Below are 14,668 nucleotides of genomic sequence, written 5' to 3'. Positions count from 1 at the left end.
TAGCTATTTTTTCCTTCAGAGGGCACAATTCCCAACTCAACCAAGTTAACAACTTCCACCTCGGGTTTAAGAGACAAAACCAGCCCCCTCGCTTTTAGCACGTTTAACTCTTTGGGTTTACTTCCACTCAAACCAAGCAGCTTGTGCTCTGCATTCACCTTCGGCCATGCCGCTTTGCCCCGCAGCCACACAGCGTTTCCTCGCAGCAAATGGAGGCTTGAGGCGGCGTCTGGCTCACCCTCCCCGCTCCCTCCCGGCTGCGCAGCGGGACCTCCTCGCTCCTTTTTGCCAGCGCCGCTGAAACACCCTTTTTCTGCCTCCTTTGTGTCTCGGCCGGGCTCGCCTTCTGACGATTCGCCGGGGCGCTGCCACGGCCCGGCCGCGGGCCCCGTCCCTCCCTGCGGTCACCCTGCGTCCCGTCAGCGCGGCGCCTCGCTCCTTCCCTCCCTCCCTCCCTCCCTCCCGCCGCCGCCCGCTCCCCTCAGCCCGCAGCTCCCCGCCTCGGGACCCCAGCATCCAGCCCGGGTCCGCCCCGTCCCACACGAGAGCCGTTGGGACCGGCCGTTGGGGCCGTTGGCTCGCCCCGCCCCGCCCGTTGCCGCCCCCTCCCCGCGGCCCCGCCCCTCGCGGCGCCACCGCCCCGCCCTCCGCCCGTTGTTTGTCCCCGGGCGCCTCCCGTAGCGCGTGCGGCGCTGGCGGCGCTGCGGCCCCTCCTCTTTGCGGCTCGCGCCGCCGCCGCGCGATTGTGCGGGTGAGGAGGGCGCGGGGCGGGAGTAAAGGGGGGGAAGAGAGAGAGAGAGAGAGAGAGAGAGAGAGGGAGGGCGGGCGGGAGGGAGGGAGAGCGAGAGCGCGCGAGGGAGCGAGAGCGCGCGGCCGCGCGCACGCCGGGCACGCGCGCCCGGGCCGCGCGCCCGCCCCCGCCGCCGGCCGCGCGCGCGCGCCCGGCCCCGCTCGGCTCTTAGCGACTGGCAGGCGCCATGGCGGCCGCTCGCAGCGACATGGCGGAGCCGGAGGGGCTGCTGCCCGGCCAGGCGGCGGCCGCCGAGGAGGAGGAGGCGGCGGCTGCCGTCGCTGTCGCCGCCGCCGGCAGCGGCTCCTCGTCGTCGCCCTCGTCCTCGTCGTCGTCGTCGTCGGTGGCGGCCGCCGCGGAGCCGGAGCCGCTGCTGCTGCTGAACGGCGAGGCGGAGAGCATGTCGGAGCCCAGCCCGGAGAGCGCCAGCCAGGCCGGGGACGGGGAGGACGAGGACGACGAGGAAGACGAGGAGGAGGAGGAGGAAGACGAGGAGGAGGAGGAGGAAGAGGAGGAGGAGGAAGGCGGCGAGGAGGAGGCGAGCAGCCTGGTGGGCAGCAGCAGCGGCAGCACGAGCAGCGGCTGCTGCAGCGACGAGACCCGCTCGCTCAGCCCCGGCGGCAGCAGCGAGGCCGACGCCAAGGAGGAGCCCAAGGGCCCCCGGGGCAGCCAGGAGGCCGGGCTGGGCCGCGGCGGCGGCGGAGGCGGCGGCGGCGGCGGCGGGAGCAGCTCCAGCTCCTCCAGCTCCAGCAGCAGCAGCAGCGTGTCCAGCGGCGGCGACGAGGGCTACGGCACCGGCACCGGCGGCGGCAGCGGCAGCAGCAGCTGCAGCGCCACGTCGGGGGGCCGGCGGGGCAGCCTGGAGATGTCGTCGGACGGCGAGCCCCTGAGCCGCATGGACTCGGAGGACAGGTCAGTGCGGGGCCCGCCGGGCCCGGCCGGGCGCCATGGCCTGCGGGGCCTCCCCGCCTCGCAGCGCCGGCCCGGGGGGTGGGGTGGGGTGGGGGGGGCCGGACCCTGCCCCGGGAGCGCCCGCCCGCAGCCCCGAGGGGTCCCCGGGGCGATGCTCTCCCCTCCCCGAGCAGCCTCGGTGCTGTTTTGGGGAGCTGCTGTCGGGGGTCCCGCGGGTCGTGCCGTGCGCCCCGCCAGGCCGCCCTGGTGCGGGGAGGGAGGGGAGGCGCTGGGCACGGGTCCTGCCCGCTCCGGGCTCAAATGGGAGCGGGGATCCCTCCTGCCTGGGGCAAAATCCCGCTGCAGCCAACAGGAAAGGGACCGGCCTTTCAGCACTAGGCACGTGCGGGTGATTAGTATGTGCTGCATTAAGCAGGGCTTGGTAATTTGAGGCTCAGACTCCTTTTTGGATCAATTCTGAATGAGTAAATTTTAAAGGTTACTCCTTTACTTACCACGTCCTGAAGGTACGTGTCTTTTGCTGCCGTGACTTCGGCTTGATTCTCGTGGGAAGGCACAAGCAGCTTCTCACACATGGCTGAGTTCTGCATTTCAGGTCTCATTTAGCCCACGAAGTTGAGCATTTCAAGGAACACGACTTAGCTAGTGGCTTTTTTGGGTGCGTGTGATATGGCTTATTTGGCAGACGGGAAACTGAATGAAAAATGGGCGTGGGAATAGAATTTTGTCACTCCCTTTGCTAGTAAGTCCTTTCAAATACTTTAAGAAACTTCAATTTTTTTTTTAGAAATTTCAGTTTAGCATTAAGAAAGTATCAGGCTTCATTGTAGAGTGAGTTAGTACAAACAGTTCTGTTACTTTTCTTGAGAAGGTTTCATTATTAATTGTGAAGAATTACGTATTTTGGCCCAGACACGTTCTTTAAATATGTTAGGTCAAATTCTGAGTAGCTAGAGAAATACCCATGCTGCCGAAGTGTGACATCACTAGATCTAACCTCAAGGGATAAAAACAAACAAACAAAAGCCCCATGAGTCAGTTCCCCAAAACTGTATAATTGCCTGAAAGCCATAAGAAAGGGAAAAAAAAAAAAAAAATGGTTCTTCTGGTTTCCACCTGACTTCTGAGGCTTCAGGACTCACAAGTGTTACGTTTTCATTCTTTCAAACTTGTGCAAGATAGGAAGGTGGTGGTTTTTTTTTTTTTTTTTTTGGAAGCTGAGTTTTTTTTTACTTGAAATCCCATAAATATGGATTTCTGGAGAAACAAAAGGTATATAGTTGAATTTTAAGATATATATATATATATATATTTTTTTTTTGTTTTCATCAAATTCGGTGCTAATCTCGACCGTTTTTTAGTCATGTCAATTTATAGGTTAAGGAAAAAACAGAAATTAGTTGCATGGGTTTTCTGGCGGTACAACCCCATTACTTTTTGCTTGTACACTCCAGAGCTAGTGTACGTTTCTTTTTCTGTCATTGTTTTCATGCTTCTCTTGTTATAGTGGCACAATTAAATCTGTGTGTGCACTCTTCGTTGCTCCTTTCCAGTACCATTGGTGCAAATTGAGCTGCTGAGTGAGACTCTTTGTGCCTAGTGGTTTAAGCGAGGGCTGCATCTTTGGTTTTAATCTTTGCGAAGTTTCATCTTGGAACTTCCATGCTGAAAACAGAGATGCTGAGAGGGAATTGTGTAGTGTAGTTTCACAGCCTGCTTGTTGAGTTGGGTAGGAAACAGAGTGCCATTTATTCCTGGTGATAAAAAATAAAAATGTTTTGCGTACGCTCCTTGCTGCAGTGTGGTAGACTGCATTAATATTTTTGCTATGCATAGTCCAACGAGTCACTTGGCCTACTGATACAAATGATAGCTGCCCCTTATCAGCTGCTGAGAGCATAATGTGTGTCCTTAGGATGATCAACCAGACAAGCAGAGTGTTGGGAAAGGTAGGAAATATGCAGAAAAGCTGGGAACAGTTTGGATGTAGAGGTGGAGATGCAGGTTTATGATAACGTATTAAATTCCTTAAAGGCTTGACCGTTCATTGGTTTGGTCACATCTGCATTGAAGTATAAATTCTGTAAGTACTGGAGAATGATGTTTTATCTGTGAAATGTCTTACATGAATAGTATATTGGACAGCAGTCTGTGATCTCTGCTGTCTACCTGTGTCCTGAATGAAGAATCTAACTTTTTGTCTCTGAAGTCCTAAGAAACTTGGTGCCATGTTGTCTCACAGAGTGTGGCACAGCAAGATTACCCAAGGCAGGGAGGAGAGAGGGAGGTTGCGCTAACACGCTTGAATTCACGGTCCCTAGGTTAAGCAAGAGGAAGGTGGCAGAAGGGTGTACTTGGTAAAGGTTCGCCTGGTGTAGGCAGGTTTGGGAGCATTCAGATCATGCCTCTAGGCTTGGGATTTTTTTCTTGTTTCCTCTTCAGAAAATTTGAATAAATAAGAGGGTGTGGTGAGAGCGCCTGAATTCCTTAAGTGATCAAATTCCTCTCTCTCTGCATACAGCCTTTATCATTCTCTTTAATTATCAATGGGTTGTCTGTTTGAATTTGTTTTAGTGGAATGAACTACAAAACAAACTACATCTAAAACTGAACAGGAAAGCTTGCATGTAATCGAGATGTAGCTACTGTTCAGCTACTTCTGATAATAATGTTTTGCAAGTATGTTGACAGTTATCTGCTAATAGAGAATAAATAATTTGGTGCATTACTCTAGGAAATCTGTAAACCTTTGAAAAAATACAAGGTACAAATGGCACAGAATCACAGAATCGAAGGGGTTGGAAGGGACCTCAAAAGATCATCGGGTCCAACCCCCCAATTTTTTTTTTACCTGTTAAATACTGATGCTCTAAAATTTGGGGTGAATTTTAACTAGCTTTTCTCATGCACATAGATGGACTTTGTTGTGTTAAAGCAGGTTTAAACACTCTCTCCCCACCCCCCCCAAAAAAAAAAAAAAAAAAACTGATATCTAAGATAACCAGGTGGCATTTTCAGCTCAGTGGTATCAGTAGGGAGAGTTCAGTGCAATAACTCTGAGACGATTACAGATCAATGAGATACCAGGCCCAGGTTTTTCCTGGGAACCATGCCGTGTTCCCGTTACTGTGCTAAAGTTTGCCTTCTATTTTTGAGTGAGCTCAGATCAGCCTGTCTCACTAATAATGGGCTGCATTCAGGTCTAGTTATCCTCCAGATTTACAGTTAGGACTAAGGCTGTTATCAGCATGTGAATGCTGGTAATTTTCTTGTGCCTTTCTTCAACTTCAGACGAGTACTGAAAGGATGGATACATTCCTTTGGAGCAAGCAAATAATCTTTCTACAATGCTAAGAAACTTTTGTTATGTCTTTAAAAGCAAAAATAATGGTTTAGTTGATTATTTAAAAAAAAAAAATACGTAGCTGAGCTCATCACTGGGCTGTAAAGCTAGACATAAGTGTATGCAGGGATTTTGGTTTAAATAGCAGATGTGAATGCAGTGAAAGTGTGTTTGCAGCTCAGTTACTGCTGAACTACAATATTTACTTAAAAACACTTAGGTTGCTGAAATTGTTTAAATGTTGTTAGGTTGAAAGCTTATTAGGAAGTGTATTTAAATCTGAAATAATTCTATTATCAGGTTGTTTGATTTAGAGCAGTGGTAGACCTTGCAGTTGTAGTAAGATGTTTAGCAGAAGTTAAAATATCATATGACTTTTTTTTTTTTAACCCTTGTGAATTTGCTGTGTAGTTTGCTTAGAAGTTATCCCTGGTCTTTTGTTCTTACATCATCTTTAGCTTTCTTTAGAAGTTTGTCCTTTGCTCCCTCCTCTGACTGACCAGGTAACCAGGTAAGAGGTACTGAAATTATGTTTCAGCCTCAGGCATGCACGTGCTGTTCTCCTGACCAAGTACATGAGTGCTCACTGAGTAGCTGGTAGGCCAAACCTAACAGGTGGCTGCTTGACCCGTGCAGCAATCTCTTCCTTAGATGCAGTCTTTTTTACAGAACAGCCGATTTCAGCCTCTTCACCTCTATCGTTACTTGCCCCTGAAATCAGTTATTGGGAGGGACTGACGATGTGACAACATAAGCCTCAGCTTTCTAAGAGAACCCAACTAAAACAAACATTCAAGGAAACTTAACTATCTTATCACATAGATGCGTAGAATGCTTCTAGAAATATTCTGTCCCAGTGTAATAGGTGAGCAGCTCTTCGCTCAGACTTGAAAATGCCCATTTCAAGGAAGGTTTTCTTTAATAATAAACATTTTTATGCTTAAGATTTTTGTTCTTCTTTTTATAGCTTAAGATTTTTATTTTCTTCTTTATATAGAATGAAGTAAGGCAGAGTGAAACTAACAGACTGAACAATAAGATGTAGATGAAAAGATGAAGAATCCAGAATCTAGCCTTAGTTTTTTAACCTTGTTTAAAATGAAGATGTAGTCAGCATTCTAATATGTGTGCTGATTTAAAAATTAGTTCTTTAGAGTTCTTATTGCAGTTCTTATTTGATCTCATTTTTAAACCTTCAAAAGCGAGTAATTTTCAAGGCAGGCTAGGCAGTGACACATGAATTGTAAGAGTGATGTTTATGAAGGCAGAATAGTAAAACTGAAATATAATCAGGAAGGCATATGGTACTAATAGGTATGCTTCATGTATCCATGTGACCAGATTAAAAAGTGCTTCAGGCCTCTCTGCTGCATAGTCTCACTTGTTCCTATCCAGGAAGTGAAGAATCATTCATTAACGCTTATGGCAAGGTGGTTAAGTCATTAAATTTTTGTAGTATGTGTGTAATACTGATGTGTTACAGTAGGCCGCATAGGAGATTCCACAAGATTCCAAAATTCTGCTGAAAATTATATCAGTATTGTCTGTGTTTGTTGTTATTTGCTTTCAAATTGCAGAATAAAAACACTGTTTCTGTAATCGTTATGCTCAGTCCTTTCTGGCACTGAAGAAAATAGCTTTTGATGAGAAGACAAAACAGCCGAGAAACTTTAAACAGCTAGTATCTTTATTACTAGAGTTGTTGCTTGGTATAATTGAGTGGTTAACATGAGGTCTTTTTGCGGACTAGATGAAAGAGCTTGCTGTAATGAACTGTTTGTAGTAATATTTAAATACACTTCATAGAATTTGAGAAATAATTTCCTATTCAGTGTGAGAGATAATTGGTATGACTTTTATGTTGGGTTTGTACATTCACACAGGCCTACGTGCGTTTTGCTTAACTTTGTGACACGGTTAAGTCTGGCAACTCTTGAATGTGAGGTTTTTACTGGTGAGCAACTTTAGGGGATTTCCTAGGCAGAAGTGGAAGGAGCTGCGTTGATTTCCAACGCCCTCCACACCCAACACACACTTTCCAGTTAAGCTGCATATTGCATGCAGCCTGAGCATCTTTGGGAAAAGTGTGATGTGCATTTCTGAAGCTGCTCACAGATCAAAATTCTTGGGTAATGCAGTAAAAATATTCTACTTTTGCTGGTGTTACTCAGATCTGCATGTTTTCCAATAGCTTTATATATTTGTTTGTATTAAAACAGAAATAAAACATGCTCAATTAGGGAATAATGGTGGGGGAATGAGCAGTATGCAGAGCTGACGTGGAATGTGGCAGTATGGGAGTAAGTGCAGACCCCAGTGTGTTGTGGTAGTAGTAGTTCCGGCTGTTATTGGGTGAAAAGTGGGGACATAGCTTAGAAGGGAGCAGATAGAGCATTTGAGATTGGAATAGGGGTTTCCAGCAAGGGGAAAAAGCGAGATGCATGCAGAAAACTTTTCTGGTACGATAGGGAGTGAATTGTGCCTAACAGCCTGAGGAAAAAGTGAGAACTTAACCTAAAAGAAATGAAAAATCAGTGCCTGCTGTAGAGGAGCCAAGTAAATTGCAGGGAAGTAGGTGGGAATGTAAATCTATCTACCTTGAGCAGCAGATTTTTTTTCACCATTACCCCTCTTGCTTAAAAAAAAAAAAAAAAAGGCTTGCCAAAAAAAAAAGTGGTAGTTTAAGAAACTTTCTCAAGTTAGAGATTTTTTTTGTTTTGCTATCCAGCTATGTAATTGGTTCCTCTTTATCATTTTATATGCTTAATGTCCAGAGTTGTTGATATTTAGAAAAATGAACATGTTCAGATAAATTTTCCTTATGGAATGTTTATATTTTCTGTTATGCTTGCTATTTATCATTGGTTTTATGATGTATTAAGATGGTGTTCACAATCAGGTTGTGATTCTGCAAAACTAAAAAATAAATCATTGGGGAAAGAAATCTTCAGCCTCTCACTCAAGATGTGGTATGCTTTTTTCCCTTCGTGGTAGTAAAATGCCAAAAAAAAAAAAGGCAGTCTGGGATTTCATTTTCTATGTCTGATTTGCTTCTACATGGTTCTCTTTACACTAAAATTTAATTTCTTAACTATCATTTGCTAAACTTCAGTTGATTACTTGTGTAGTTGTACTGGTTACTTTCGTTAATAGAGTATTACTTAAGGCATATGCTAAGATATTCGATAGTGATATAAAACCAAAAAATTTAATTTGATACCATCTTGAAAGTCATGTAGTCATCATGATGCAAGGCAGCTATAATCCAAACAAGCTTGTGAAGTATCAGTAAAGTGAACCTAAGTGATCTGGGTTTAGAGGCCTGTAAAAGACAAGATTATTGTCACATATTAGGGGTAGTATCATTTATGAAGTATACTTCAATAAGAATACAAATAAAGGTTTTCCAGTTACTGTTAAGATTAATGTTGTTCCATGTAGCATCTTGTACAAATTAGCAGTTCCCCTGCAAAATTGCAGTGAGGTCCATATTTTGATCATTATAGTTTGTGTTGTAAGTAATGCTTCAGATATAAAAGATCTTAAGGAAATACTTTCATTACGTAGTAAGCAGAGAATTGTAAACTTTTTTTTTGAAATAAAAATACTTCTGGTGTTTCTTTGGTAGATTTCCTGGGGCTGGTTTGCATGCCAAACTGTATATTAGACAAATTTTACAAATTGTTAATTTAGCATCGAGTGGAACAGAATCAGACCATAATTATGACCTCTCTATTATGAACTGAATGAGTTGGAGAAGGAAAACTCCACTGGTTTCTCTGCTTTTGATGCCTGATTAATACTTGAGAAGTAGCAACTCTTCACTGACGTATGAAGTTGCTATTTCATAGAAGACTGTCCTGTCTGTATTTTTCTGCAGTCAAACAACAGTAACTGAAATTGGAGGAGAGGTTTGCATCTCCTCTGGGACTTGTTCATCTTTTTTTTCTGGTTGTCTTCTGCTTATTTTTTAAGTTAGATGTTCAGGAGTGGGGATGGGTATCCTGTGAGTGGGACAGTAATGGTAACATATGGTGGAATTTCCTTAACGCTATACCTGAAGGCTTTTATTTCCACTTTGTATTAATCATGGTTCTTAGAATGGAAAGCATGCTAAAAGAAGTGACACTTTCTTTTTAACTACTGATTGCGTTTCAGTGAAGATCTAAAATGATGAAACACTTGTTGCTGTTCCTTAACTTTTGAAGGTGATAATCAGGTTGAAGATGAATTGTTTCCCAGAAATGAAAGTCAGTGTTATTTGTATCTTTAAGGCAGAACCACTTACAGTTTCTTGATTTGTGTAATGCTTTTGCATACGTTTGCTGTTGTATCACAAGGCACACACATTTAACCTGCTGTAGTTTCTCAGTGCTCTTCTGACGCTTTGCATTCCAAATTTCCTTATAATATCATCTGTTCCTCTGTATACTACAGCTTAGATGAAAAACTGGTTTTGTTAAATTAATACATAACCCAAATATTCTAGGGCTGACAATCTAAATAATCAAAGTAGGTGACTAGAGAGAGTGGAAACAGCTCTAGAGAGGTGGTGATTCATAACATGCTTTCTCAGTCGTGTTTTGTTTCCTGTACATGTTTGTTATTTTAAGTTTCTTTGATTTCTCTATCTTGAAGAGCTTTTCTATCTTCTCCCAGTTTTATACCATCAAACTGAAATGTTTGCAGTGTTGCTCCCTTTTCCAGGTATTTACATTTAATCTCGAAATGGGTTTACTCTAAAATTAGCTGTTGCTTCAAAAAACTTCAAACAAATGTTAATATTACCAGTAGTCACACTAAATAAAACTATCTCCCTGACTTCTTGTTTTCCACTATGTAGATTTCTTAGTAATCTACAGATACCTATACAGATACTCAATAAATAGTTTTCCAGACTTGCTTTCAAGATTGATTTATAGCATTATAGAATCATGGAATATCCTGAGTTGGAAGAGACCCACAAGGGACATGGAGTCTGACTTCTGGCTCCACACAGGACTGCCCAAAAACCAGACCCTGTGTCTGACAGCAGTGTCCAAATTCTTTTTGAACTCTGGCAGGTTCAGTGCCATGACCACTGCCCTGGGGAGCCTGTCCCAGTGCCCGACCACACTCTGGGTGCAGACCCTTTCCCTACACCCAGCCTGACCCTCCCCTGTCCCAGCTCCATGCCGTTCCCTTGGGTCCTGTCACTGTCCCCAGAGAGCAGAGCTCAGCGCCTGCCCCTCTGCTCCCCTCATGAGGGAGCTGCAGGCCGCCATGAGGCCTCTCCTCAGCCTGCTCTGTGTGGACTGAACAAACCAAGGGGCCGCAGCCGCTCCTCATATGTCTTCCCCTCCAGACCCTTCACCGTATTTGTAGTCCTCCTTTGGATACTAACAGTTTTAGATCTTTCTTATACTGTTGCACCCAAAACTGCATGCAGGACTCAAGGCTGCAGAATGCTTAAGCCTTGTTGATTTTGAAAAACTTGTGTTAGAATAGCTTCATCTGTGTGAACATAGGTTTGAGTTAAAAACAAACAAAAAGCATAAATGACTCAGAAGCACAAGTTCTTAAGTGCTTGAAACATGGTAGTGGACTTTTACTTTATGTAATTTTGGCTTGTTTTCAGCCATATATGCTCATTTCTTATTGCTATATGAATGATCTTACTCTTCTGCAGCCATTTAGTATTCTGCAATCCATTTTTGTTTTGATGATGGTTTATCTCCATATGCTATTTTTTCTTCTGGTAGCTTTTTTTTTGAATTCAAAAACTGATTATTATCAGTCATGAAATGGTTTTGGATGTGTTCTAAGGAGAATCAATAGGAAAGCTCAGAAATGCGGGTAGATTAAGCTATTTCAACTTCGAAAATTCTATTTGGATTACTTGCTGGATAAATGGAGGAAAAAAACACAACAAAAAAACAGCCTCTGGGAGCAGCAAACCATCATGACATCTTAATGTTGCAGTCAAACTACGTTCATTAACATGAGGGGAGCCATTTTCCTTGTGGAACACAAATGTTTGATTTGGGGAGTTAAATTGATAATCCTGCAAATTTAGTAGTAGAAATATGTGTTACATATGTAGATATATCATAAATTACTGAACTTGCCAAAGGTGGAAAGAGGAACAAAAAAAGATTAGACAAGTGTTAAAGTTCTTCACTCTGTTCCTGGCTCATAGTGGTCGCTCATGTTTTGTGAGCTCTCATTTTTTTCTTTGGATCTGCTTTAATCTCACTCTTAAATTGACATGTTCATTTGGAGAGCATAAAGCAAAGTGAACTGTGTTTTATTAAATACTGGTAATCATTATGTTGATGTTCTGATACTAACACTGTGAAGAGGTTGGTAGTAAAGTTTACTTGATATTCATACAAGTCAGCAGAAGTTAAATATTAATGCAAAGCTTTATTTATTCTTTCTCTGCTTTCATGTCAGAGCTAACTTAGCATTTTCTGGTATTTACAACTGAAATTGTTAGCTCTTTTGAACAATGTTTGTCCTACTTCAGTTTCTAACAGCTTTGCTTTGCAGTTTCTATTGTTGAGCAGAACATAAAGAGGCAAAAGGTAATCATGTGGTGATGCTTGGAGAATATATAGCTGCTCCTATGTTTGGAAGTGATAAGAGATTTATATAAAAAATAATATGCAGATGCAGTACAGATGTATCCTATCAAGGATGGGAGCTCAGGGTTCATCATGTGATCACTTTCATACTTCGAGGATTTATCTTCACCTGTCCATTGATTACATAGGAATTCTATAGGAAATAATAAGTGTAAATCACTTTGAACTTGCTGGCTTCGGAAAGCTGAGAAACTGCTAGGTGGCCTGCAGTTTTTGTGGAACTGGTCTGTTGGTCCAAGCTGTGCCCCAGACTTCTACACCCTGCCTTGAAAAGGGATTTAGAAATGAGGTAACTACTGAAGTGTTTCTTTTCACTCTTGATTTGTCCTGGTGAAATGAAGATTATGTAGTACTCAGGTGTGTCACTATGTGAGTCAGTTTTTTCCTTTCAATTTTTGTTCTGTTTTGAATTGGCATTTGTAACTGAATGATTGCGATTGGTGCTGTTTGTTTTGTGTGGGGATTAGTACCTAATTGTGATTTGGTCTTCCATGTTGTAAAAGCTTTTCTGTAGGAGTTCCAGGTTTTAACCCTTGAAGTTGTTGTAAGAAATACCTGTCATTCACGAGTTTTCCATTATTCTAAGTTTCTTGAGTGTTCAGTTCAGTCTTGTAATTTGTCTCATATGAATTGGAACAAAATGACTGAAACTTTGTGCAAATAACAATATACTTCACAAGCTAGTGAAAGCTAAAGAAACTAGCAGGGTATTTTTTATCTTTAAAATAGCCACCTACTTCCAGTGAGGTTCACAGTATTTGGATTCTTGAATGTTAATTATGCTTCTGTCTAGTCAGAGGCAGTATTCTGTGGATTTGATGCTTTATGACTTCATCATTGTGTAGTTCAGAAGAAACTTTTAAAAGATTCATCAGTCACAGTGCATCTTGATGGCTATTCTGCAGTGTTTTTAGCAACACTGCAGTGTGTGTTCCCTGAAGTCTATGTTGGTTTTAAATTTGTTCCATTACAAGATGAGTTTATTTATTATAGGATCTGTCAAGTCATTTCCCTTGGTGGTAGCTGAAATCATCTGGGTCCTCTGCTTACGTACTGAACATCTGGGGACTGGAGGCTGAGCATTCTCAGTGGAGGTACTGTAGCTCTGCAATGAGCTCCTGTTGATCAGGCTGAACTGCTTGTTGACCCTCAAGGGCATGGTATAAGGCCCATCTGTTGGGTCTGAATTTTGCCTGAGGGAAGGTTACTTCAGTTAAGGTCTAGAGGGAGTATGTCTAGCAGACATTAAAAATATAATAGTAAATTGATTGGGCTTTTGTGCATGTGTTTGGTGCCTGGCTCTACTATTTCTTGAAGTGCCCACTGTCTAATGAGGGTTCATGGAAAGTAAAAATGCAATTATGCTGTTCTTGCTGCCTTTTTTTTTTTTTTTTTTTTTTAAATTGATACTCTTTCTAGACTCCTACTGTCTGTTGTTCTGAAAGATTAACAAAAAAGGGAAAGAAAAAATTTGGGACATTTCATTCATTAAATTCAATGGAAGGGATTACTTGCAGTAGTGAGGAAATCAGTCTCCTTGGTGAGCTAAGCGTGCATCAGGAATGATGTGCAATACACCATTTTCTTGAATGCATTAAATCACAGGCTCGTTACATTTTCATTCATGTTTAACTGTATACAGCAGTTAGTACCCAAATGTGAATGTGGTAAGCGAAGTGGTTGGAAATTTGTGTGTCTTAAGTTGGGAAGAATTTGGAGTGTTTTTTTTTTTTTTTTTTTCTTTCCTCAAAGGGAACAGTTGTACTTACATGACTCCAACAATGGCTTAATTTCACTCAAATTCTTAAAGAAGAATAACAAGCCAGGACTGAAAATGCTTGAAGAACTTTTTGTGTGTGTTCTCTTTATAAGGTAGAAATGGCTGCTAACTTCTACCAAGTTTTTAAGCTGCTATTGCTAAGGCTTTAGTTTCAGGATTGTTCTTAAATGCAGTTTGGACTGGATTTAAGCAGCAAGATGCATTTGGTTCACATACACCATAGACTGTGCAGGTACTAATGTTTTAACATGAAAGTGATGCTTAAGAAAAAATCTTAATACATCCTCGTTATCAAGGTGATTATTTTTAGCTAGAGGTAAAATGTAAAAATAAGACCTCAAACAGCCTTTGAGGTAACGATTCCTCTACTTCAGCTTACATTAATTATGTTGCTTAATGAATGCACTTTAAATGTCAGTTTCATTTCAAAGCCGTTGATCTTAATATAGGAAAAATCGGAGAAGGAGAAAAGGTCCAGCTCTTCTGAGAAGACTGTATTTTCAGTTCTACCTTGCTGCATCTGGAAGGAAGGCATTGTTTGCCAGCGTTTACAGGCTTGGTAAAAATTGGGTAGTGGTTTAGTAGGCATTTTGGATTGGCATTTGGTCCTAAAAATCTCACTTTTTTTTTTTTTTTTTTTTTTTACTTCAGGTTGATTCTGATGCTTGGATTAGGATGAAAGTGGGGAATAACAAACTGGAAGACTATGTTGTTGTGCTTGCTGTAACAGTTTTAAATTTTAGTAATTAGTCAGTCTTTTGAATGGTGCTTCTTAAAAACAGCTATTGTGTATGCAGGCTCTCTCCAGCAGTGACTGTTTTTGATGCTCTATTGTTTGGGATGACCTCTGAGTTGAACTCTCTGAAACTCAAATGTCTAATGTTCTTCATCAGGCTATGGTCTATAGATCCATTACAATAGAGCTGGAGCCTGCTTACAGCTTGGGAGCAAACCCAGACCTGTCTGTCACTAGCAATAGGGGAATGCCACAAGCCCTTAAATTCGACTAGTGTCATTCTGCTTTGATAGTGGCAGTCAGGATTTAAACAGATCTCCTGGCGAGGGGAAAAAGGACTGGGGGGGGGGGGTGGCAAGGGAAAGCTTGCTTTAAATTATTTACCTAAAATATGTTTGTTTATATATATATATATGTTAATCTCTGGTTTTCCAGAATGTCTCTGCTTTCTTCACTTTTTTTCTGTTCTCTTCTTGATTCA

General features: G+C 42.8%; 1 protein-coding gene across 6 annotated transcripts in view; it reads left to right on the top strand.

Annotated features, from left to right (window-relative positions):
- Positions 1-977: 977 nt before the first annotated feature.
- The window catches only part of AEBP2 (AE binding protein 2), a gene marked incomplete at its 5' end in the record, with an annotated part of 56,090 nt that continues 42,399 nt past the window's right edge, over positions 978-14,668 (top strand). For all 6 annotated transcript variants that reach the window (XR_014618368.1, XR_014618369.1, XM_084286225.1 and 3 more), the window contains one exon: positions 978-1,702. Coding sequence is in view for 4 of the 6 variants with exons in the window: in XM_084286225.1 (XP_084142351.1) it covers positions 978-1,702 (725 nt within the window). The remainder of the gene's footprint in view (positions 1,703-14,668) is intronic.

The sequence above is a fragment of the Netta rufina genome, assembly GCF_964035555.1.
Source record: "Netta rufina genome assembly, chromosome: 1".
NCBI lineage: Eukaryota > Metazoa > Chordata > Aves > Anseriformes > Anatidae > Netta > Netta rufina.
Note: the sequence above shows the minus strand (reverse complement) of the source record. Positions and strands in the feature narration are given on the sequence as shown.